The 27,608-nt window shown below is 41.6% G+C and overlaps 1 protein-coding gene across 2 annotated transcripts in view; it reads left to right on the forward strand.

Moving 5' to 3' along the window:
* The window catches only part of gria4b (glutamate receptor, ionotropic, AMPA 4b), a 216,015-nt gene extending 190,017 nt beyond the window's left edge, over nt 1-25,998 (forward strand). For both annotated transcript variants that reach the window (XM_034684264.1, XM_034684265.1), the window contains 5 exons: nt 7,571-7,769; nt 10,554-10,801; nt 14,275-14,389; nt 18,017-18,154; nt 24,098-25,998. In XM_034684264.1, the coding sequence (XP_034540155.1) occupies nt 7,571-7,769; nt 10,554-10,801; nt 14,275-14,389; nt 18,017-18,154; nt 24,098-24,262 (865 nt within the window). In that variant the 3' untranslated portion in view covers nt 24,263-25,998. The remainder of the gene's footprint in view (nt 1-7,570; nt 7,770-10,553; nt 10,802-14,274; nt 14,390-18,016; nt 18,155-24,097) is intronic.
* Nucleotides 25,999-27,608: the final 1,610 nt, after the last annotated feature.

Genomic DNA, 27,608 nt, shown 5'->3' on the forward strand with positions numbered 1-27,608 from the left:
ATTGACGTGAATTATACTTTAATCCTGAGAGGAGATCTACTCTAGCTTGGGGTTCCTTCATATCTTTGAAATTTCATTAAATCTCATCAGAATCAGAAAATTTATCCCGGGGGGGGGGATATTGTGTATATTGCTCTATACACAATAAGTTATACAAATACATTGATAAGCTGTGTAGAAATTAAATACAAGTTTAAAGTCCCCGGAGATCAGGAAGAGGGTATTCTGGTGGTGTGTCTGGATCCTGGCTATGGCTGCATTGAGAACATGGACGCCGTAGTCGGGTTGGCAGAGGGGGGATGTAAACAGCTACCAGCATGACAAGATAATATGGTCGGAGGCTGACAGCGCTCTCGCTGCTATCCCGGTCTGCCCGGACTGTCTGGAAGCCGTCAATGGAGACGTTGTGGTCTGGAATATCCTGATGCAGCCACGTTTCCGTGAAGCACACCATGCTACATTCCTGAAACTCCGTCTGACTCCTGGCTAGTCCTGTTAGCTCGTCCATATTATTAGCCAGAGGTCTCACGTTGCCCATGATGAGAGAGGAGAGACACAGCTTCTATCTCCTCTCCATAAACCTCCGTCTCCTCATACCAGCTCTCCTCCTCGTAGCTCTATGCCTCCTCTGCCTCTATGCATCCTAAACCTCCAGAGTTCTGCAGGAACATCCAGCGGCCTGAGCCGATGAGCCAGCTGGCTTCAGTTCAACCAGCTGAGTATGAGTGAAAACAAAAAAAAAGCAGTGTTGCCGGGCAACAGTAATGCGAGTAAAAGTTAAAGTTAGTGATTTCAACGTGAAAAACAGTACACCACTCTCACCAACAGAAGGCCAAAAGAGGTCACAACTTCAACAAACTGCCAGAGAAAAATCAGACAAAGTTTGATGAAGAACGAGAAGAAAAATCAGAGAGAAGAATGAACGAAGAGGAGCGACTCTAACAGGCTGCATGCACGGTTGGCGCATGCGCACAAATAAACAACGCTGTTTTCCATTAAACTGACCTTCTAAAGGCTTAGGACGGGGCAAACATGCATTATTCCTCACAGTGAGAAAGGATCACATGTTCAGGATATTCTATATGCTGCTTGTTGTAACAGTTCTTTGAAGCTATACGACACACACACCATAAAACATTCAAACCACTATTTTGAAGCGTGCACACTTACTGCACATCAAATATATGTATCTATATATTCTATGTACTCGTCTTGAAGAGGTGTAGAGGGACACCATTATCTAAAATTTGACTGATCAAACCAAGAATAGAGGTGGGAGTGTGGGACATCAGACATGAGGCAAATGTTGGATTCTCCAGTGTGATACTCATTGGCGATGGAGCCTGAAATCTATTTAAAACGCTCATGTAATTAATAAAGAAATCAGAATTATTGGCATCTCTTAAGTGTTGGCTTGAATTAAATATCCATATCTAGACCACATGAAAACTTTTGGCAGTATGAGAGGCGGAAAGGAGGAGTGTTTAATTGTGTTCTTGTTCCCATTATACGCATTTGTCCCATATTTAATCCTCACTTCAATAACTCAGGGATTTGAATTAAAGTTGTATCAGGTTGAACAACTTGTGGACAAACTAGAATCAGGGATTTAAAACAGATCTCTGCTCAGTTTAAATTTATATCATAAAAACAGACGTAAGAATCTCTTGTATGGAGGATGAGTACTTCCCCAGCTGTGTTAAAGCCTCTGGTAAACCAAATCAACAAAACCTTCTACCTATGATATTCATGGTCATATTTACATAAGATTGTATATATTTAAAATATCAACACTGAACTTGAATCTATTTTTTTAAGTATCATCAGTTAAGTTTTTGATACTGTTCTAACGCTAGAATAAAGAAGGCGGGGTTAACTTAAATATTTATGATGACATAAATATCCAACCAATCAGAAATGAATCACTGAGTCACGTGCACACATGTTCAACAAAACTACTCTGCTCCTGCTCAGACCATCTCCTGACGTCTCAGCCGGCTCCCCTCGGTGTTGTCTTAGCTGTTAGCTTGTTTGCTAATCACGTACTGCCTGTAATCTGTCTGTATAGCTGTCTCTCTGCTCTTTGCACCGCTGTGCTCCTGTGTCCCTGTCTGCACATCCACTGCTGAAAATGACAGCTTGTTGTCATTCTTCTATTTTCTGAACTGCTGTGATTTGGGGAAACTTTGGGACACGGTTGAGTTGAGCCTCGGCCTAGTGGCTAAAGCAGTCCCGCATATGCTCTGCTCATTTTCCCAGGACCGGTCCACTAACTTTCCCCAGGACCGCTCTACTAACTTTCCCCAGGACCGTTTCACTAACTTTCCCCAGGACCGGTTCACTAACTTTCCCCAAACAGCTCAGAGTTTAGACGAACAGCTCCGTCTGACACCCGGAGCCGTGCTCCTCTGCGTGCACATGCTACACTTCAGCCTCCGCTGGTCCAGGTGTCCCATGGTCCTAATGCCCTGGAGACTATGGAGTGATAAAACTAATAAATGATAGAAGTCCTGATTCTGAAGTATTTTGTGACTCAGCACTCAGAGACCATCTGAAATGAATCATTTTCAGATTCTGGAGTTTTTATGTCTTTAGATTCAGAGTAGGGCTGTCAACGAATATTCTATATTCGAATATATATTCGAATTTTTTAAAAAACGGAGATTCGATTGTGAAAATTAATTTTCAAATGTGGAGAAAAAACACATCGGCAGCTGCTTTGCGAGTGGACGCACTGCATGACGGGTCAGGGACAGGTCACAGGAGTCACACATGCACAGCGTGAAGCAGACTGCAGAGAGAAATCTTTCCGTCCCCGGATCCTCAGTGCGCTCTGAACACGTCTTTTCCTCCGCTGGGAACGTAGTGAATGAAAAGAGATCAGCACTGGCCTCTTCACATGTGGACTGTCTTGTGTTTTTGGCAAATGACCTGTCAGGCCTAAGACCCTACATTGACAGTGGACTAAAAGATACTGGGATAAAATGCAGTTTTTCCTCTCTTTTTTTTATACAAGTACCAAGAGTGTAAGTGGACTACTTTTTCGTTTTTAACTTCAACTTCAATTAATGTTAATAATATTTGCTTCAATCACTGAATTCTATATGAATTTTAAATATTCCATTTATGTTTCCAGAGGCTTTAAGTTCATCTACACATGAAGAGAAATAATGGAAGCATGAGTGAGGAAATGCCACCCAGCCAACATATAAATCATGACATTTTTTAAAGATCGTATCTTATCTGAAATAGAATTAATTCAATTGCAGCAGTGTGGGGAAAGTGCTGACTAATAGCTGTATAATCACTGAGACTCCTCTCTTCTTCTTTGGTCTACATTTAGTGTTCTTTATGCCCGGAGGCTTTCTGGACTGCAGCGAAGAATCCTCCAACACTGGAGCCAATTTCTATTTTGTTTCCTCTTTATTCCCTTTAATACTTCCCCTGTCTGCTTCTCTGCTTTCCTCCACTCATGGGAGCACTGAGCTCGTATATCATTACAGTCAACGTTTTTCATAGAGTGTTTCTGCGCTCTGATATTTTTTGCAGAGCTTTATATTTAACAAGATCGTGTAATACAAGACATGCAAATCATCGCCAGTCCTCTCAGGCATCAAGAAAAGGATGGGATTTTTAATGCACTTTGGTTATAAAATAGTCTGACAACACAAACTGCTGCAAGGCTTCGTTAAAATGATGCTGTTTTCAAAGCTGATAACTAAAGATCTGGACAACTGTTTCACCTCAAACATTAATGAAGACTGATGCTCCAGGCTCAAAATGTGGAGATTAATCTGTGTTAATTTGACAAAAGTTAAATTGTAATTTCAAAGGAAACACTAAAACTCAATATAAAGTGAAACAATGGGGTCCTCAGGCTGACATCTGCTTTACTGCATAATCTTGAAGCCTCATTTAAGGATCTGGAGCCACAGCTGAGTCTTCCTGCTGAAGGAGTGTGGGGTCAGTAAGACTTTGTGCAAAATCACAACAATTAAACAACATTTTGTGACACTTAAAGCAGATCTATATTATTTGGTATATTCATTTCAGGGACCCAAAATTAATCCTCCTTGACATAACTTAACATTATCAATCAATCTTTATTCATATAGCGCCAAAACACAACAAATGTTCTCCTCAGACTCTTTCCAAACAGAGCAGGTCTAGACCGTACTCTATGTTCTATTATTAACAAAGACCCAACATCAAGACAGGATCAGATCCAGTCCCATCTTACAGACAGGACTCAGTCTGATCTCCTCTTAATCCACCATGAGCAGAGCACTTTGCAGCATTTAGCAAGTTACAGTGGCAAGGACAAACTTCCTTTAACAGGCAGAAACCTCCAGCAGGACCAGACTCATGTTAGACACACATCTGCTGAGACCGTGTTGGAGAGAGGGATAGAGGGAGATGATAGTGGAGAGACGGATAGTAGTAGTTGTAGCAGCTGGAGTTAGTTGTTAAGTTTGTTGGGACTTTTTTGACAAGTCTGTGTTGCGTACCTTCCTCCTGTCTAAGCTTTCTTTTATTTGAAGTTCTTTGAGTGTTTCTACTCTAAATAAACTCTCTGCTGTCATCAGGTCTGAATTTGAAGCCACCATCTTCTGTAAGTGGAGAGGAATCCTACGTCACTCCGTATGTGCGTTAGATGTTGGGCGTACACAGAAAGAACACAACTGGAAGACGATCAGGAACACTTTATACATGGGACAGTTTTTACAGCCTGGGACAGATACCCGTTTTGTCCCTCACAGCTCATTTCTTCACAGCTTGGAGGCTGATTTGAATATATTAAGGCAAAGAGTTATGCCACTGATAAGCTGCAGACACAGATAGTATCGCCGGACAGCTGGAGTCATGTGACCGAGGTTTTCCTGCAGTAATCACTGAATCAAAGATTCTTCTCCTCCTCTCCTCATCCATGTTGTCTTTCTGGTCCTCTGAAAACCTCTGACCTGTTGACTCCAGGCCTGGCTCCACTCATCATGACGGTTTGTTGTTGTAGTTAAGTGAAATACGATCTGGTGATAACACAGAGTGTTTTATTCTGAAAATTAACCGGATGTTTTCATTTTGTTTTGGTGAAACCTGACTTCCTGTCCCGCTCCATCTGCTCTGTTGAGATTGATGTGTCGTTGTCCAGATTTCACTTCTCTACCTATTGTAGTTTAATAAGCTCCCCTCTGGAAGGGTTGTTACTTGCCTACCGACACTTGCTGGTTAGAAGTTATTTGGACTCTTAATTAGGTTGTAAACCTGCAATACAAGCACAAAACACAACTCCAAATTAACCAACATAAGTTTACATTCATTCTTGTTTGAAACATCAGCACTGCCAGTATACAGTTACTCACCGACAAGGCGTACCAGTCCTCACACTTCATCATGTGAAAATGAAACCAAAAGGACTAACTACACTTTTTGGTAAGCCCTGCCCACTCCACAAACACAGTTGGGAGACCAGGACACTCCAATCCAATAAAGCCATGTTATGTTCTCATGAAACACCTATCACTTAAACAGAACAATAGTTAAAATGACTGTAAAGTTATACAGTTGTGCTCCGGCATCCAGCAAAAATAGAAGACCTGAGAATCTGATCCGGAGGACTCCGACCTGCCGGATCAGAGACAATGTGGAGGGCTGGTTTGATTAGAAAGAGGCTGTCTGTATGTCCCAGATTCAATAACACTGTTGGCAGGAGTGCAAACTCTTCACGGTGAGAAACAAAAAGAACTGTGGTGAACGCAGCAGGAATCATTGTGCAGGAATACAGCTGAACCTTCTTCTCCTGAGGCCCTGAAAGCAAAGTATGTCTTAGATACTGCTGCAGTTTGTATCGTACATTATACGCTTCTAACTCATTTCAAAGTCTAATCATCCGTCCCTACACGAGTCTAATCTGTGTTGTCTTTATTTTATTAATATAATCCATTAGTTTGGTGCACCGCAGTGATTTATGAAAGTTAAACAGGGGGAAAGAGATAACACTGACGTAGCCTTAAAATCAGCCCAACTCCCCGCACTAAGCTTCTCCTCCCCTCACTCCTCCCCTCCCTCCCCCGTCCCCTCTGTTTACTGCGGGCCCATCAAGACACAGCAGTGTGTCACTGTGGATCAAAGTCAGTGGTATCAGCCAGCAAACACACTGCACAGTGACGCTCCTCCTCTGGTCCCATTATTACACTCCCACAATCCTCTGCTGCATTCATAGAAAAAAAAAACAGCAAAGAGGGGGAAAGGATGGAGACGGTTAAAGAGAGAGAGAGAATGAAGGGATTTTTTATTTAGGTAGGAAGAGGAAAATCGAGTAGAAATAAAGACGCAGAGGGAAACAGAGGAGATCCTCACATCTTCTCATTCACAGACCCCTCCTCCTCCGTTCAGTCGTTAGTTTACACCTAAATTCTCTTAGAAACACTGCATCTAACTCAAGGAGAGGAACATGGAGAGAGGGGAGGAATAAAAGAGAAGGAAGTCATTTGTATTCAAATCCAGAGCTAATACATCAAGTAAGTCTATTTCATGGGTAAAGCTTCCTGTGTGTGCAGAGGAGACATGCTCTGCTGCAGCGCTCCTCTGCTGGAAGTCGCCTGAGCTGCTGCAGGCACTTTGATGGCTACAGACCAGAACACAGAGGTCTCTCTTGGATCTGTGGTTAGATTCTGTGTGAGACAGGAGCCTCTCAAATACAGTCTCTTTTCATATTCCAGCATTTAAAGGTTGGAAATCACTAAGCTGTGTCATAGGGACTCAGGTGAGAAAAAGCATGCCAGTGTTCCTTGCAGAAGGGGGCTGTATGAAAAGGTTGAAGTGCAGCCAGATTGGAATAAGACAAAGTGGAAATAACCGCCAAACACTGAGTGTTGCAGATGCCTCCCCCCTCCCCATCTCGTACCCCCATCTCTCTCACCATCTGACAAGCAGGCCTGAGGGTTTTGTATCCTCCTCTGTTTGATTTGCACCGAGGGGAGATCTTGTTTGTTCTCCTCAATGCAGCATTTATGCTTTAAGATTCTCCTCACGACCTTCTGCTGCTCCGGAGCAGCGGGCTATCTGTCTCCCCTGAGCGAACAAACAAGAAAAGAACAGTGCTGCCGCCACGACGGCCAGAGGGACCCGCCGCTCTTTTTCATCCCACCAATAAACAAAAAGACATGAGTGGGGAGGGGGGAGGAGGGGGAGAGAGGGAGCAGGAGTAGCTAACCTTTTCTTCATCATAGCTGGTCACCATGAGGGTATTTTCATGAGGCAGTGTGCTCTAATGAGGGGTAAATCAAAGCTCTGGAGGGTTTGAGTGTTGTCAGAGCTCCACCTGGTGGTGCTGGTGCTCTCATGCTCTCACACTCATACATCATCTCTTTCAGTGGCCTGTGTTCTCTCACTGTATCTTCAAACACTGACTGACTGATCTCTTTCTATCTTACCCCTCTTCATCCTCACCTTTACTTTACCCTCCACTATCCTTCTACTCTCTGGAAATGTCATCCCTCCCTCCAAACTTTCCCCACTCTTTTCCTCCTTTTTTCTCTCCCCTCCCTCCCTCCTTCTCCGCTTTTCAAAGATCCTTATCGGGTCGAATCGTGGGAGGAGTGTGGTGGTTCTTCACCCTCATCATCATCTCCTCCTACACGGCCAACCTGGCTGCCTTCCTCACAGTGGAGAGGATGGTTTCCCCCATCGAGAGCGCCGAGGATCTGGCCAAGCAGACAGACATCGCCTACGGCACTCTGGACTCTGGTTCCACCAAAGAGTTCTTCAGGGTGAGTGGGTGTTAGAGGGATTAATGGTCTAATCTGAGACAGGCAGGGGAACCAAACATCCAATCACATGAGAAGAGGCTGATCTCAGATCTCAAGACAAACTGGTGGCGTACAAATGAAATCATGAACGCTAATTTGTTTAGTGAAACACTGTTTGGGTCGCCCGTTATCGCCGCCCTTGTTGATGTTGTGTAGCAAAGGTTTTTTAGATACAGGTAGTTACACATCTCTACATCGATGCAATATGTTAGGAGGTCATCAGGGCGGATGTTAGATAAGATAAAAGTGTATCGATCCAAGAGTGGAAATTCACTCAGAGACAGGCTGAGAGGTAAGAGAAACGATAAAGTGCTGCATGACTTCAAGAAGAAATACGATGAGAGTCGGTTATAGAAATGAAGGAACATTAAAGAACAATTCATGCACAATAATACTTTCATGGACAGTTGAGATAATATTGCAAAAAGTCTGTAAAACGATGTCCAGTATTAAAGTGCTCTAATACAATATAAGAATATTAACTAGTGTTTAAGTACTACACAATGAAAAACTCTAATCTGAGAGATTGTGCTCATCTGAAATCTGCTCCAAATATCTCATTAACACATTTTATTACAAGAAAAAATAACACAATTTGAATTGAATTTCACAAGAAAAAATGACATTCAGATTTCATCCTATTTCAAGAAACTCGCCAAGAAAATTTGACATGTTGGCAATTTTTACTCACTGCAAACATTTATGACCATATTCAGCATATTGGAAATGTTAATCCATGTGAATGTTGATAAAATGATGTAAAATTTAGAGTGTGAGTTGCACTTTTGATACCTTTGTTGTCGTCTAAAAAGGGAGCAGCTGTACACCCATGTGACCAATATACCAGTTTGTAATGTAGTGTCAATTTTTAACCCTTTTAATCCCTCACTAGGTCATAATCATCAGAGTAAACATTGGTATACTATGAAGTAATGAAATGAGTCTTGATGAATTGGTCGCAGGCAGTGAGTCTGTTCATATTTCACAACTATCAACGCCACCATAGACTGTGTTCAACCACCATGCAGGTAGCTGACACTGGGGATAACAGGTAACAGAGAAAGAGCTACTGTCTTCTCTACCACGTATATTCCACGTTAAATAATAATAATAATAATAATAATAATAATAATAATAATAACAATAATAATAATAACAGTAATAATGATAATAATACAAATAAACATAATAATAATAATCAGAATAATAATAAATAATGATACTAATAGTAATAAGAACAACAGTAAAACAACAATAATAATAATAATAATAATGATAATAATAATAATAATAATAATAATAAAAATAATAACGGTGATAATAATAATGATATAATAATAATAAAAATGATATATATAATAATGGTGATGGCGATGATAATGAAGATATAATAATAATTATTATTATTATTATTATTATTAGTAGTAGTAGTAGTAGTAGTATAAGAATGGTATTAATAGTTGTAATAATAATAATAATAATTATAATAATAACCATGCTTAATAATAATAAATAATATTGATAATGATAATAATAATGATTCATAATAATGATGACCTTTATTTCTATAGCACTTTTCTAAACAAAGTTACAAAGTGCTTCACAAAAAACAAGAAAAATAACCTTCAAATACTAGAGAGCAGAACAACAGATTTACACAGCTATAAAAGCCTTTTTTTAAAAATAACGTTTTGAGATTTAAAATCAGTGATGGATGCAGCACACCAGATCTCAACAGGCAGGTCGCTCCAACGTTTAGGAACCAGGACTGCAAAAGCCTGAAACCCCTCAGTCTTATAGGGGCTCTGGGAACAACCAGCAGACCCATATCGACTGATCTGAGAGGGCGGGCTCCTGAGGAGTAAGAATGATATATTGAGGAGCCTGATCATGTAGAGCTTTAGAGATAAGAATAGAAATTAGATAAATACATACGATTGGAGTATTTGCAGTTTAAAATTGTGACTTAACCTGTTTAATGCAAAGGGTTAGTAAAGTGATCCAGTTGTCTCAGAAACTGTGTTTTTAATCAGAAGAAAAAGAAGAAAACTAAATGTGTCCAAAATATGGAAAATTGTCTTTGACACACAATGACATGGATGACAAATAAGACAACATTTAAAAACATCAAAAGCTATAGAGAGTGTGGAGTCTCTAGCATCATCTCAGTCAATATGAAGAAAAAACATTGTTTCATAATGTGGACATTCACATTTTGAAAACGTTTCATAAACTGGGGAAAAGTGAAAAGTGAGAGAGGTTAAAGTCAGTAAATAAAAATAAACTATGGGCTATTTTAGTTGATTTAAGAATAAAGACATCTAACGGCTAAAGGACAAAGGGTTTTCTGTATGGTGTCAGTCTGAAGCGCTGACCTGATGGGAGCACTTTTGTGGGGGTCACTTGTTATGTCAAAGGCTTTCTTTTAGTCTCCTTTGTCCTGAAACCACAAATTCATTCTCTCTAGATTACAGCTCTAAATATGTAAACAACTGTATGGTTGTTTTCTACTCCAAATAAGACAGACCAACATGTAGACTTTCGATCCTCTGCTGTCCCGTTAGAGGTGGTAAGTTGTAGACAGAGACATGTTTTACTGTGTGACATGTGTGAAGTAACAATATGATGAAATGCTTTAATCCAGTCACCCCAGCTGTTGATGTTGTACGTGGATACGCTCTCTCTCTCTATCTTACCTCCATACAACATCTACTTCTGAACCTCCACCTCCCTCAAAACCCACAGCGCTCAAAAATCGCCGTCTACGAGAAGATGTGGGGATACATGAAGTCTGCCGAGCCCACGGTCTTCACCAAGACCACGGCTGAGGGCGTGGCACGAGTCCGGAAGTCCAAAGGGAAATACGCCTTCCTGTTGGAGTCCACCATGAACGAGTACACAGAACAGCGAAAGCCGTGCGACACGATGAAAGTGGGAGGAAACTTGGACTCCAAAGGCTACGGAGTAGCTACACCCAAGGGTTCACAGTTAAGGTGGGTGGAATAGTGTAACAATATGTTCTACGTGTTGTTATGGTATTCCACCTTCCCTGGTGTGCCGCCTTATATCTCTATGTGTGTCCTCTTAATGCTTGGTGTGGGTGGTGGGGCGTTTCTGTGTTTGTTTCAGCGCAGAAGTCGCAGCTTTTTTTTACATCTGTGTTTGTTGCATGCATGTGGGGTCAGTGTGATGATGCAGCGGTGGTTATTCATTCTTTTTCTTTGCAGCTCTCCACACCAGGTAAGTCTTTGTGCTTGTGCTTTGTGCTTGTGCTTGCTGTTTGGGCAGACATGTTTGAATGGCATGCTTGAAGCTCTAGACTCACCTGAAATGTTTTGTTTAGAGAAATGTCTTTTTAAATAATCTGCATTTTTGCAACAGATTCATTAGTTGAGATTTTTTGCTAATGCTACTCCAGCTTTCCTTCACGGCTGACTGGTTCTTTCTTTTCGACTAAGTGACTAAAATAGCAGTTTGGGAGCTGTTTGAAAGTGCAGCCCTGGGTGACTGTGCCAGACTCTGTCACTGCCTCCTGCACATAGTGGAATTTACAGACCTGCCACTGAATGCAGTGTCATTACTGTGGGGAGTAGCACATTCAATCCACAGGCTCATCGATCAAAGCCCGCCAGAAAGACCTCACTGAGGGGTGTGGAAAAATATACTCAGGGCAAAACTTCACAGGTGTGTGTGTGTGTGTGTGTGTGTGTGTGTGTGTGTGTGTGTGTCTGTAGCACAGTGTGAAGCAGCTCCATGATTGCTTGTACTTTAATTTCCTCCTGTGGAGAACACCGGAATACAACACACACATGTTAGAGAACACCGGGGAGTGCTGGTCTTTTAAAGGCTCGTAGCAACTCCACTTAAGGGGAGCACGACTATCATTAGTCATGTGTAATGAAAGAGTCCATCCAAATCAATGACCAATTAAATTAGCAACGATGAACGGGCCCTCTCACACGGGCGCTCTTCCTGTTGGTTTTAGGATACGGGTGCAAGAGGCTTTTTTGTTTGTCCTGGTGCCCTGAATATGCATGTCCGAAATCATGCACATAGCTCAATAAAACCTCTAAGGGAAGGGTTATTTTACCCCTTTTTTAAATCCTTTAGGGGGCGCTTTTGAGCAGATTTTTTAATTTCTCTGACGAGAGTCCCAAAATATATAAATGGGATGTGTGGCTGATAAGTGTGGCTGATTTGGGGATATTTTGTGCATTTTAAAGCCACCCAAAATAAATTTCCTGTTTATGGCAAGACATGTGCGTTTGATGCATCGCCTGCATGTCTGCCACGCCCACAATTTTTAGATTTCGCGAAATTTTTCTGATAACTTTGACTCGTCAATGTGTCTACTACAAAATGTGTGTGGTTTGAACTTGATCCGAGAAAAGGCCGAGGGCAACATCTCTTAAATACATACCCTTGCGAATCAGGTGAAAAACTAAAAAGAAAAAAAAATGGCAGACTCCCTGTCGGGATTTCACCATGACATTAGGAATCCTCTTTGTAGGTCTTGATAGATATGTGAAAAAAATGCCATGCATGTAAGTTGAACCGTGTTGAGGGGCTCCCCAGAAAGAAGGAAAAATCCTTAGGGTTACAAGAGGGCCTTTGCCGACCTTGTCGGTGCTCTGGCCCCAAATATTAGGTTTGTTACTTCGAGTGAATAGGTACAAATTAGGTCATTTGTTCTATCTCCTAACCAAAGGGGGCAAAAGTAACACCATTCTTCAGTCTAGTAGAGGTGCAGATTATGATGATTATTTTAGAAAAAAAGAAGAAGGAAAAAAGTGTAGAAGTCCAGCCTCTCACATGACAGTTTGACCACCTAAACTCCTCACAGCATATAAATTCAACCCCACCTGGTGTTCTCTGTAAATTCTTCTGCCCATGACTCCTGAAGCACAGCGGAGCAGCTGCTGGTTTGTTTTGCAGCCAGGCTGATGCCAGTTTTCAGCCACTGCTTTGACCAGGAGGAGTCCCTGACAGATCACGGTAGTCCTCCACCCTCTCAGGGCCTCCATCTTGTTGTTTTGGGGATTATCATTTTCTGTCAGCCACTTGTCCAGATATCAGCGAGGAAACACACCAGCAACATCACGAGCAGGCATCACTGTCGCTCAGGTCTGTTATTTCAAACAGCTCCGAAAACAACATCGTCAGCATAAAATGAAATATGAGCTGTCCTGCTTTGTGTATCTGATCCATTTCCATCTCTGTTTTTTTTTTTTTTTTTTTCATAACGATGCAAATAAATTACAACGACCAAAACGCACCCTGAGACAAATCTTCCACTCTTGATCTGAGCCATCAGACATCACTACTGCAGCTTTCAAAAGCAGCCGTGAAATCAAAACACTCACTTCTTTTAAACAGCTATTCAAAGACGCTTTATGCAAGTCAATCATGATTTTCCAGAACAGCTTAATGCTCAGAAATCCTGTGAGCTTTGAATTGGCTGACAACAGACGTACTCCATGCACACGTGCCAAAACAGGTCCAAATTATTTCAAGGCGTCTGTTTCTCAAAGCGTCAGCTGTTGCCAATGTTTTGGGACTGGCGGTGCTGATGCCAGTGTTTCATGTTGAAATTTAATAAATTAAAGCATCAATTACTGCGCCAGATGAAAAAAATCAATTAAGGTTTGTTTAATTTCTAATAATTTAAATTCTTGGCCTCGAAACAGCGCTTCAGAAACAGATGGTCGACGTCATGGATACCTCGTCCATTATTTATACAGTCTATGGTTTTTCCCCACTTTCTATACACAGTTCCATAATCTATCAACAGAACTTTCCCTCAAAATAGCAGAAAAAAAGATTATTTACAACAAAAGCCCAGCATTTAGCCTCATATCCTTTTAGCAACTTCTGCTATGCTAGCAGTCTGTATTTGACTTTTTGTTTTAGCATAATTACCCTTAAGCCATAACAATAAAAGACTAACCCCCTCACTAAAGCTGGCTTTAATCACCGGCCAATGACAGTGCACTTTGTAGCAGGAATACAAATTGTGACTAACACATTTCATCAGCTGCTAGCTAGTACAAGCTAATTGTTAGCTAAAAATAATTGGTTGAAATACGTGTTAAAGCCTTCAAATTTGCACATGATGGCAACACAAATCAGTTTAACATAATTGACCTTCTTTAAGATGTGTGTAACATTAACTGACGTCAAATTTTAATTTAAAAGGAGTATTGTCTCTATACAGCAGGTTAGACTTAGCTTTAGCTCAAACATACACATTATTTAACACGTCTTTAAATCACACACATTAAAGGGAGAGAGTTGTGCTCAGAGTGCGTCTGGGTCCTGGGATGGGATGTAATTTTAAATGCACTTTTCCACCCTTGTCCCTCTCTTAATGCTGCTCCTCCCCCTCTCCCCCCTCTCTCTCCCCCTCCCTCTTGAATTGGACAGCATACTCACGCCCTCTCACCAAATATGTTTTATCGTTTTCAAGAAGTGCAGTTAACCTGGCAGTGTTAAAACTCAATGAGCAAGGCCTGTTGGACAAATTGAAAAACAAGTGGTGGTACGACAAAGGAGAGTGTGGCAGCGGAGGCGGTGGCGAGAAGGTTAGCCGCTATGACGCTATGCCCATGTGAACCTTGATGCGGTCAAAAGAGAAATGTGTTTTGTTGGTAACAGGAGCATCTGCCGGGTCGACCAGGAAGTTTACTCTTAAGTCTAAAGAAGAGAGCGAGTACTGTTGAAGCAAAAATATTTGCAGCACTGCGTGTGTGGGGATGATTGTAAAGGTTAAATTATAAAAAATGTTGCTTTTAGCATTATTAGCCTGCTGCTTAAACTAACATCTGACAGTAGCCCATGTTGGGTTATCGGGATACAGGATGAAGTACACTTCCTGTGTAAATGGTTTTGGGTCAACAGGACTTGCCTCTGTGTTTCTTTTGAAAAGGTCCCGGCAGTATGTTCCCGTTCCAGAAAGCGATGCAGCCGGGGCCCCAGCATATATGTCTGTTAGCTCCGCCCCTTCCCCAAATAGATCCAAATTAACCCCACCCTCTAAATAAAGATCTCGACCTACGAGCAAAGAGACATGTAGCCACAGTGGGGCCCCCTTCCCGGCTTCGTCACTTTGTAAAGAGTACTGAGCTGCTCTTGTTGGGCTTCTTTGATTGAATAACATAAAATAACATGTCCTATGATGTTATTTATGTTATTTTCCCCACCCACCCTTCCCCCGTCCCCGTGATTTGAAGAACGCCTGTAAACCTTGCCGTATTGAAACTGAGTGAAGCAGGAGTCTTAGACAAACTGAAAAACAAATGGTGGTACGATAAAGGGGAGTGTGGACCCAAGGACTCGGGAAGTAAGGTCAGTCTCCACCAGCCTGGGAGCCTCCCCCCTCCTCTTTTTGTCTTTCATAACTTGGCAGTACTGTTCTGTTATTACAGCAGGCTGGCTGATATGACTCACACACCTAATACTCAGAGAGCGAGTGACAGACACGCAGGTAGAGACTTAAGAGGCATAGCCTGAGGGATACAGACTGACAGACACAAGGCATGTCAACAGTGTTACAGCAGCTAAGCTAGGTTTTGCAACTGCAGATGAAGGCACACACTTACACTGAGTGTCACCCAGAGGGTCCTGGGGCATGTTCACTAATGTAAGCCTCAGCCTGTAGAAACACACTCCCTCCCTGTTTGCAATAGAGCAGGAAGAGAACTGCCAGCTTTTAAATAAAGCAGCATGCAGCTTCCACATCAGTCATGTCCTCTTAATCAGATCCCTGAGTGCAGGACACACACACAGCTATCACCTGCAAATGAGACCAAGCATGACAGGCAGACTTTTTTGTGTCGAGGTAATAAGTTGAACGCCCCTTAAGGACTCGGGTGATTTATCTGGGCGAGATAAGTGACAGGAAGGAGCAGGAGTCAGAGCGCAGTGAGATTAGCTGCATATATTTGAATAAAAGGGGCTAAAAGGTGAATGTCAGAGCTGGGAATTATGGAGGGAATTAAAGGGCTAGTCCAGCTAAAATGGCAAAATCCTATTTTCTCATTTACCTCCAGTTATACATGGCCGTGCAGATCATTTTAATATGAACACCAATTCTGTTTCCAGGAACAATGTCTCTTCTGATCGTCGTTGTCCGTCTGAGTAGAAACCGAAATGATCCGGGACAGATCTTAAAGTTTTTGGTTGTCCTAGATCTCCATTCAAGACCCATGTTTTAACCCAGACAGTGTTCAAATGTACAATCATGTTTAGGTCTGTTCCAACTCCTCCTATAATCCAAGCAGTCATTCATAAAGTGACGCAGAATAAACATATCAGCACAACAAATGAAACAATATGTACGTTTACCAGAACAGAACTTAAATGGTTGAAGCTTCTTCACTAAATCAGTTTCCAAACTTAAAGCTCATGTGGTTGCTGGTTTTAAAACAGATTAGAATGAATACTGATGCCTTTAATGAGCTGCAAAAGCAAACAGGTTCATTTATAGTTATTTTAAATATCTGAAACCACTGCCAGGGAGCAGGAGTCAAATGAGGAGTATAACAGCTATAGTGAGTGTGGTTTGACTGTTCAGCAGGATGAGATTAGTTATTTAAAAAGGGTCAAATTAAAATGAGCAGGACTAAACTGGCAAAGGTTAAAGAAGTAGTACTTCAACAGGAAAGCACACCAATGCACCTGACTGCTGCTAAGTTAAACCAGTCTTTATTAAATATTTCTTGCATCTATGAATCGTCCAACATTTGTAACATAGACAAAAAACAGAACAGAAATCTCAAGACGACATTCTCAACATAAAAACATTCATGTTAGCTGTCCTAAAGAAGTATCAAACCAGAACATTATCAGAATTAAGAAACCGTTTTTTTTTATGTGAAATATTTAATCAGCTTAAACATTTGTTGATTTAATGAGTTGTTGACATCTATTTGATTAATTATTGTCACTAGGAAACGACTGCAATGACTGATATTACAGCCCTTTAAATGGAAATTTTATCTACAAATAGCCGACTAGTCGAAATTCAAACAAGTTTGACCAGACACAGACGAGATACAATCAATCAATCTTTATTTATATAGCACCAAATAACAACAAACGTTATCTCAAGACGCTTTTACAAACAGAGCAGGTCTAGATCAGGGGTTCCCAAACTTTTCAGCCCGCGGCCCCCAAAATATAGGTGCCAAAGACTTGTGACCCCCACTGTCCCTCAAAGTGATTTAATGTGGCTTCATTTAGCTGGTCTGCAGAAAATGACCCTACCTACATGAGCATGTGTCTGTGTTTCCTGTGCTGTTATGAATTAATCTACTGCTACTGATGCTTTTGATAATTAACTGTTCACTAACCCTAAACTTAGGAGTCATCTGGAAACAAAGAAAGACAGAAAACTCATTACTTTTTCTATTTTCAAGGTTTTATTTCAAGTTTAGCTGCTATTTTTGTTTAGATTTTTTACTGAAATGGGTAAAATGTATTATTTTTAGATAACTTGAAGAAAAAAAACATTCTGGAAGACATCTCACAACCCCCACTTTGGGCACCCCTGGTCTAGACCACTCTATGTCAAATTATGAATAGAGACCCAACACCAAGATAGGGTAAGACTCAGTCTGACCCCACCATGAGCATTGCACCTCGCAGTATTTAGCTAGTTACAACTATTGTCTCCATTTTCTAGATCAGGATACTGACAAACCACGGCGTGCTAAAGTTGCTGGTGGGAAATTAAATCTATGGATTATCTCAAAAATGGCATTGTTTCTGGAAAGAAAAGTTACAATTAAAACATTAAATGTTGTTGTATTATCCACTGTTTAGTCCTAGCAGAGGTAAACACATGAAAAAAAAAAGATCTGCTATCTGCACTGGGAGTGGGTGAGAAAATATTCCTCTTAAAGAGTTTTGAGCTGATCTTTGAAGTACTCATAAACATTAGAGGCAAGATGGTTGCAGGAGCAGTTGCACAGCTGCATGGACACATACAGCTGTGCAAACAATAGACTGATTGTGTAGAGGTAGAGTAGTCATAAATGTTCAGTGTGAGTGTTTGTGTGTGTCTGTGCATGGTGAAGATGATGTGTGATGTCTTAGTGTGTCAGTGGTTTGACTGAGTATAAATGTTGAGTGTTTGTGTGTTTGTGTTCTGCTGCTTCTAAAACTTGCTCTGACTTTTATTTTGTTGTCTCTCTCCCCGTCGCCTCCAGGACAAGTCGTCCCAGGCCCTCAGTCTGAGCAACGTGGCGGGGGTCTTCTACATCCTCGTCGGGGGCCTGGGCCTGGCCATGCTGGTGGCCCTCATTGAATTCTGCTACAAGTCCCGCAACGAGGCCAAGAGAATGAAGGTGGAGGCCCAATCCCAGCCCCAAAACCCCAATTACCACCTCCCCCAGCATCCCTGCTACCCCTGCCACACAAGCAGCCCCCGCCATAGCCCCGAGCCTAGCCAGAACCAGAGCCCCAGACCCAGCATCCCCAACTTAGCCGAGTTTAGCGAGGTTTTCAATGCATACGGCAGCGATGGGGAAGCTGATAAGATGTAGTTGGGGATTTTCATAGCGGGTCTGCCCAAACCATTGCCCCCTCCCCCTCTCTAGCTCCCTGCACAGAGACTGTAAGTGAAACCTCCCGTACCCCCGCTGCTAGCTTCTCCATGCTGAGTGACTGTCGTGACCAGTGGCAAAGCGCTTCCCACTCCTCTGTCTGATCTGCTCAGTATGTGGTCATGTGACGTCCTGGTCTGCGTTTGGAGCTTTTTCTCAATGTGACAGGAAGCGATGAGTCATCCTCAGACATGACGTCTAATGCCTCTAATGCTTCGCAGCTTGTGTGGCTGCAGACGTTGGCCCTCATTTATCAAGCGAGCATACCGTGTGACCCATTTTCCTGCCAAAATCAAAAAAGTATTACTCACTCTGATTTCAGAAGGAGATAACATCCATGTCTGGTGTTCTTATGGGAGTTCAATAACACAGAAAGGCAGGATAATGCTGTAATTTATTACTGCTGTCAAAAGTGTTAATGAGGAAGAAAAGTAAGTATACCCAAATCAGATAATTTTAAAAAGACAGTTTCAGCGTGTAGTTTAAAGTTAAAATTCTGCTTTTAATGGACTGAATTTGTTTCTGTTGAGACCAGGGGCCTGCCCTAGGGAGGGAGTTCAACATACTCAGGGTTACCTTGGATATGTAGCTTCACTATCCCTAAAGGAGAAGTGACATAAAAGATGAATTTAAATATTTGCAAACATTTTTTATTGTTGTGTCTGCAGAGCGGTTTAACTTTATACATTTAGAGCTAACTGTCATATCAGAGAAGTTTAAAGAAGATGTCACATCCAGGCCCGAAATGAAGCCAAACCACAGGAAGGATAGTTTGAAAAGAGTCTCTAGCTGTGTTAATGAGCCAATAAAGGTATATGTATACTTTTCCATCATTTGTACAAAGAATATCTGACTATAATTATATCAATGCATTTGAAATGATTCTACTTCTGCATTGACTTCACGCTGTATCCACGCTATAGCGGCCTACACCGCGAGCACTACTTAAGGCGCTCCTATGCAGCAGGGGCAGACGAGGACATGAGCACCACATACTTGTGTGTCGATGTGTCCGTGTCACGCAGCAATTCTCCAATGAAACACTTGAGGGCAGTGTGGTCTCTCTGATAGCCGGTCGCCTGCTTCCGGCCCCGCTGCGATCTCTGTTTACTTTTCCACAGAGATTCAGAGCGTGTTATGTTACTCGTCAATTCCACGCGTAGTTAAATTTTGGAGGAGGTGCATGTCAGCTACGTGCATAGCCCCGCCTAAACACTAGTTGGCAGCGGTTTCTCTCATAGTCATATCATCAGTTTGAAGTTCCTCTCAATGATCTGCTTGTTTGATCAGAAGAAACTGTGTGTCTGAATCAGAGTGCACTATGTTGAATTCTGAGCTGAAAGTAGCTGATCACACTGTGATTATTGGAGATGGGATGTACCAGTGTAGGCAGAGTACAGGGGAAGACCAGACATGTTGTAAATGCAGGAAATGCGATGCTACCCAGCAGACCAATCAAAGGGCAGTTTGTGTTGTTTTGACACATAGTTACATTTTGCTTCCATTGACCGCATATTAAAAAGGATGGCAGGTCCTCAACTTCTACCATTGTACAAAAGTGAAGCCAAAATATCCATCCAGTGGAGAACGACTCATGGTGCCATATATCAATGTGTTGCCTCTTCAACTAACAGGAACACACAGTAACTCAGCAAAGCTCCCTCAGCAGCAGAGTCGTGTGTTGGTTTGAACAGTCATGGTGATGGAAAGTTCAATGACTGTAAGTGTTTGTTATGTTCTCTCACCCTGTCCCTCCTGTAGTCTGACTATCTGCTGCACACAGTGATGCAAGAGTCACGTTTATCAATCATGGTGTTCAACTTGTTTTTAAAACTGAACTTCTCAGATTAAAGAACACGTTGGCGTGATTCAGCAAGGAAAGACGAAACTGCTATGATAAAAAGCGTGTTGTAGAAAAATGTATTTGATGTTTATTTTACTTTGATATCAATTAATCAATCTTTATTTGTATAGCGCCAAATCACAACAAACGTTATCTCAAGACGCTTTTACAAACAGAGCAGGTCTAGACCACTCTATGTCAAATTATGAACAGGGACCCAACACCAAGACAGGATAAGTCTGACCCCACCTTAATCCACCATGAGCATTGCACCTCACAGTATTTAGCTAATTACAGCTGAGAGGAAAAACTTCTTTTAACAGGCAGAAACCTCGAGCAGAACCAGACTCCTGTAAGACAGCCATCTGCCTCGACCGAGTTGGGTCTGGAAAGAGGGATAGAGGAGAATAAGACAGAGAGGGAGTGGTGATAGTGATGAGACGAGTAGTAGTAGCTGTTGCCGCTGGAGTCCAGCACGTCCGTATCAGCTGGAGTCTGGAACGTCCACAGCAGGAGGACGTCTACGGCAGCTCAGAGGAACCTACCAGTCAAGGGAGCTAGTTTGAGGCATGGTCCATCTGTTAAAATGGAGGGACAGGCTTTATGACCTGTGCTGCAGCCAGTCAGTGGAGGAGGCTCCAAACATTTTGGCTTCACTTTTGAGGATCTCTTGTCTCTGCCATCTTTTTATACTATCTATACTCACGGAGCTCCAGGATCCAGACACCTGAGCTTGTTCTGTGGGCAGAGCTTTCACAAATGTGGACCTCTTATCTCGAACAGACGCGTGCAGTTTTAGTGAACATACCCTTGTACCTGATACCAGTACTGAAAACCTGAGTGAACCCTGAAGTTTGCTCGCTAATCCTTCTTCATAGTGCAGGCCTCTGGACTCAAAGCTTATGGGAAGGAAAGGCGTGTTAAATGAGGACCAACGTCTTACTTGTACACAGTAGTCTACACTTGTGAGGACATTTCATGAAACCGCAGTGCATTCGTCCATCGAGCCAAAGCCTCTAACACCCCACTGCTTTGTTTTGTCACAGCAAACCATTGAAACTTCTCTGCATCCTTGTGAGGGCTTACACACTCTCAACCTTAGTACAGCCTGAGCAGTACATGCAGCCGCTCAGGGAGTGTACTGTCTCCAGTCAGTCAGTAACAAAACACCCTCCTCAATCTACAGCCACAGAACCAATTTAATGAGAACCCAGCCCTGAGCACACAGGAAGACCCATATATAATAAGGCCATGTTTAAACACCATACATTGTGAAGTAAACTTCAGTGAAGTTTCCCTCGAGCTGATTTTATTGATGTGAGCTGCTTCCTCCGGATATTTCCCTCAGGCCTTCAACCATTACACTTACACTCTCACACTCGGTGTGTATCTGTCCAGCGTGGTTATGTGTCCCCCATCAGCACTTCAGCACAAACTCTTCATTAGCTTCTCTGTTGCTTAGTCAGCCTCCCTGTCCCTCTGCCTGCAACTATCACTCACTGTGTAATAATTCTGTCGCTAATAGACTTACTGGTAGTTTGGGGCTGGCTTGATATTGTACTGAATGGCTATGAAAGGTGTTCTCTGACTCTGTGGATTGTACTGTACACATATTTAAATGTACACCTGTTTTTATTGTGAGGCTGTTCTGTCTTTTTAAATAATGTTGAAGCAGATTGGAGTTTTAATTCTACTCAAGCTGAGTTACTCATTGGGTTAAACCAACGTCTAATGATTATGTAATTGTGTGCCATTCCAACGGGAGACCAGGGGTGGCCTTGACCCTCCATAAACAAACCTGATTGGCCGTCTCAGTGCCCACCCCAAAACCCTAAACAATGTTCACTTATTTGTCAGAGGCAATACTTCAGTAACTAAATCTTTATTTATAAAGCGCCAAATCCTAACAAATGTTCTCCTCAGACTCTTTCCAAACAGAGCAGGTCTAGACCGTACTCTATGTTCTATTATTAACAAAGACCCAACATCAAGACAGGATCAGATCCAGTCCCATCTTACAGACAGGACTCAGTCTGATGTTACAATGTCATTTAGCAGACGCTTTTTTCAAAAGCGATGTACCTACAAGATGATCTGATCTTAATCCACCATGAGCAGAGCACTTTGCAGCATTTAGCAAGTTAATACAACGTATTTTCCTTTTGTCAGAAGCTTAGATCGTGACTTCGAACATGCATTTTAAATTTAGCCGGTCAATTCAAGCTAACACGATTTAAATGTTACCCCTCTGTTTTTTTTACTTTGTAGCCCTCAAAGACCTCGGCAGCTGCCACCGGCTACTTGTTCTTAAATGTTTGATAACTTTTGAACCACTAATCCTATCAACAAGCTTTAAAATCCTTGTTACAGCGGACATTCTTAGCTTTCCATTGATGCCGCATTTGTCTCATTCAGCATATTCGAATTCAGGAGAGTCTGGCGCCCCCAAAGATGGTCTAGGTCTTTAAGGGTTAAAGTAAAAACAACAAATACACATGAATAAAACATGTTTTCAATACTTTTATTTAAGTAGTTAAAGTATGAAAAGAGGGGTAGAAATGCTGATCATCATGTGTGCAAACATAGGCTACTTAATGTCATGATGCAAAAGTCAGTGTCCCAGTACGGCCACCAAGTCAAATAAAGTCTTGCGCCGCCCCCTTAGCACAGCCAGAGCTAGCTCTGTAGTGGTCCGTTTACTGACCATCACAAGGAAGTCTCACACTTAAACTAAACACTGACCGTAGACAGAATTAGAACTACCTGATCCTCCTGGTTTGTGTATGCTCATGTCTGTTGAGCCTGCATTCTTTTTTCACAGCCAGCAGGGGGAGCCTCTACAAGTTGATAAAATAATTCTGGCTGTGTGTAAGTCTGTATTTTATTCCGAAACATTTTCTTAATGAGTTCAGGAACTAAACTGCTGATTCATTTTGTAAATAACATTCCCCTTTGGACTAAAATAGACGCTGTAGGCTAAAAAAAAAAAACCAAAACACCCAACATACCAAACACGAGCCATCAGAAGGGTTCAGCTGTAGTTCAAAAACCAAAGCTTAACGTCACTGTGGTTGGTTCCTCTTCATATATAAGGTCTTTGCACTGAACCCCTGGTAGATTTTTGTCATTATCCAGTTAATTAAAACAAGCTCACTAAAGATTAATGCATATCATTAGTCAGCAGCAGTATTCTCATAAAGATGATAGCAGACTAAACCAATTAAACTCTTACTTTGAGTAATTAATCAGGCGCGCTGTCCTTCCTCAAACTTCTTAACTGATTCAGTCTGATTCCAGAAACTGGGCTGAACCAGTATCCAGACTGCATCTGACTTTACTCTGTTCACATGTGCCGTATTTTATCTAACAAACTCCATAATAAAGATCAGTATATAAACATGGAATATATTCATTCTTTTAGCATGGATAACAATTAGATAAGGGTTAATGTATAAAGTGAGCAGGTGGTTATGCTTATTACCAGTCTACCAACTAAACTATCAACGATTGCTTTGGAGTCTTTGACCAATCAGAACCAAGTCTTTAACTCAGACAGTTGGTTTATTGCGGGTTGTTTCAATTGTAAATTCATGTTTTGGCGTATTAATTAGCTTTACCAAGACCTGACACTCGATCAAAACATTTTCCACACATGACAGAGTTAAATTAAATTTCTTTAATTTTAGATAATAGTGCTGCCTCTGTCAGAGAACAGGACCTGTCTGTGGAATCCCTAAACAAAGAGCTTTGTGAGATCTCTAAAACTCCAATCCGCCGGTGTGAACCTGCTCTTGTTGTCTCCTGCTCTGTACACAAACCTCTCTCTTTATTGTTCTCCTCAGCTAACATTTACAGAGGCCATGAGGAACAAGGCCCGTCTGTCCATCACAGGCAGTGTCGGGGAGAACGGACGGGTGCTGACACCTGACTGTCCCAAGGCCGTCCACACCGGACCCCCCCTCCGACAGAGCTCTGGCCTCGCCCTGGTGTCCTCTGAACTCCCATGAAAACCAAAAACCTCTCAAGTGCCTTATTCCAATAAAGTAAACAAACAACAATCACTCCGCCCACGAAACTACCAGAAACTAACTTCACAAGAACAGGATCCAGGAACGCAACTGGTCACCTCCAAGTGGGCGAGACGGGACCGTAAGAGGCGCAAAAAACAAACCCCACTGATTGAGATCACGACTTGTTGTGGTTTGATGATTTCTCTCAGAAATCTGTGGACACCAGAGGAAAACATTCTCCATTTTTATAACTGTGTGGCATACGTTTACTATGCTATGCTAGTGTGTTCATGGGATCCACTGGAACCATTCAAACTTCTAATCCAGTGACGGAAGAGGACCAGACATGAATAATATCATGACACATGATAACAAAGAAGACCAGAAAACTGTAAACTTGAAACTGAAAACTGTGCATTTTGGGGGATTGCTGTGATTTGGCAAAAAACTGAACCACAATCAGGATTGTTTTCAAACTGAGCAGTATTTGCTGCACAGACGTGGGCAGCGTTCAAGGACAACAGTCTCCCCAGATATCAACACTGGGAGAAGTTGTAGCCCAGTGCCGAGAGGACACCACAGAAAATATTTGTATTCATAATTATGACAAAGAAATCTATTGATATTGAATATATGAGCAAACATAGAAACTGTGAAAATAAGTAAATATGTATATTCCGTGAAAAATAAATGAAGACTTTAGCTGTACATAGGGACGACCGTGTAACATGCTTGCTTTTTAAACAGATGTACATAGCAGATACTGTAGTGGACAGACAGACGGACAGTTCTTTTGTAAATCATCTTTAAAGATTTTATTCATTGCAATAATAAAAAAGACGATGCCACCTGAAGGAGGAGGAGGAGGAGTGTGGACGGCAGTGTTAAAACTTGTAACGTGTTGAAAATGTAACTGTATAATGTAGGAACATTCAAACTTTTAATGTGAAGGGGTATCGACTGCCCAAATATTCTGATACCTGTTACATACAAATTCATTAATATATTCAACGATGAATGTTAAGTAGCTCCACCCCCAATCCTTAAGCCACGCCCCCTCACTGTGCAGCCGTAGACCCAGACAGTCGCTCATGAGTAGAGCTTTATAAATCGAGTTTCTGCTGTCAGATTTTACTATTTTCTCATTCTTTGATCTATTTTTTGTACTGAGAAATTAAGAAGCAGCCGTCTGTCTCCTGGTTTTACGTGTCGACGGTGAAGTACTATCTGGGTAGATCTTTTAGACCATTTTGTGTGTGGAGACGTGAGTCCAGATGAAATGAAAAGACACCATTTCTCTCATTATATGTTATTTAAAGTGTTCATGTTCGAACCAGAGCTGACGAAGCCTACACTGTTTGTATGTCGAATCACTGGATCAGAAACACTGTGGACCCTCCGGAGAGGCTGGACAACGCTGTAGCAGAAATGTATTTGCTCCGGTCTCGCCGGCTGAAGCGTCCTCATCTCTTTTAGACAACCGAAGTACAATCTGCAATAGCATACAAGACGCCACATCCTCAGCCAACGGTGCGGCTGGCTTTACATGTTTTTGTTTGTTTGTTTGTTCCCGGTTCTCGACAGGTTTGCTCTGACAGGGAAATATTTCAGGTCATGCCTTTTTGTCCTGCCATCTGTCTCTAGAGCTGAAGTGTAATATGGCGTCTTATTTTGGTTCAATTGTACATCTTTATTTTAAACTTTTTTAAGTAAAATCAAATTTCAAATTGCAATGTACCATGTCTTTATTTGCCGTCGAGGTAAGAGTGACACGTGGTTGGTGTTTTGAGTTCAAGGCTTTATCAATGAGCAGATATTCTGTCTCTGATGAAGGATGATTTAAATATTTTGATGTTGTTTGGAAACAGAAACAACAAAATGTAATAAAACTCACATTACAGGGACCTTAAGGAAGAGCTGTGTGTTTTAGTTGATGATTTGTCATTTTTCTTCAGTAGGTCACATTTACTTTCATAAAAGAAGTCCATTAACCCTAGAACACTAACGTAACATTTAGTAACACCATCACTAACATCTGGAATATTTTACCCAATATGATATACCGATGAAAAATACTTCACATCAAAATATATCAAAGTACAACAATACATTGCAAATTGAAGTACTCCTCTTGGGTTTCCCAGAATAAAACATCTCATAAGACGAAAAAAAGTTTCCTGGTGGGACCCAAATGCTCCAAAATTAATGAAAATTAGGGAATCATTATTATAATTTTTTTTTAATTAATGGAGCTGGGAATTTGTTCTTTAGGCCACCCATTCCTGGGACATGTGAGCCTTATCCAGTGAAAGCACAGTCTCCCTGGATCCCTGATAACTATATGGGAGAGATAAACAAAGAATTTACTCTCAATCACTTACATAGTGTGAAAATCACCGGAACATAGGCCTGCTGAAAAAAACAGGGATGATAGAAGGGAAACAGGCCTACCTTGGGTGACATCAGAGAGCAGCATGAAGCTACCCAGGGACCCATGCAGCTCAGACAGCAGCAACGTAATGAAAATCCCATAACCACAATCACATGGGTTAAAAATCACCTAACGTTGGTGTCTTAGGGTTATATACAATTTAGAAAAAAACATTTAAGTTGAAGAGTTTGGATATTTTGAAGTAACATATAAATAAGTGATCAATTGAGGCACTGATAAGAGGATTTTTTCCCCCTGTACACTCTAATTAAAATGAGCTGTTTCTCCTTGTTGCCCATGCTAATGCAAGCTAGCTAGCTGTAGGCGTGAAGGTCTTATCACTCTTGATTAACTCTCAAGAAGAAAAGAGATTAAATGTGCTGGAATATTTCATGTGATTGGGAGCTACATCATTATCTGATCTTTTTTTATTTCACTTTTTTTTTAACCAGGTTGGTCCCATTGAGATACAAAGTCTCTCTTACAAGGGAGTCCTGGCCAAGACAGCAGCATAAAGAGTTTCACATTGAGAACAAGACAAAACATATTGTACCAAGCAAGCAGCCACTTCTGGTCAAAAAATGTGAGTCCAGTGCGGGAGTGCAAAAAGCTGCAGTCCATCGAGGATCCACTTGAGGCTGGCTCTGGAAGTAACAAAAGTCACATACACATGAATGTGAAAGAGACGATCTTTACAGTAGAAATAAACATGTTTACAGCCTGGTTCAAAAGACGAGTGTAGCTCATTTCTCGATGTGCTCTCACTGTGAGGGGGTGAATTTATTTGTAAAGTGGCAATTTCGAAGATATTGAGATTACTAGTCTTCCAATGAGAGGCACAGCTGACTGCAGGAACACTGTAGCTGTTGGCTAGGAGGCTCAAACTCTGCCTCTTCACGTCACACTGGCTCC

This window comes from Notolabrus celidotus, chromosome 5, assembly GCF_009762535.1.
Source record: "Notolabrus celidotus isolate fNotCel1 chromosome 5, fNotCel1.pri, whole genome shotgun sequence".
NCBI classification, from domain to species: Eukaryota; Metazoa; Chordata; class Actinopteri; order Labriformes; family Labridae; genus Notolabrus; species Notolabrus celidotus.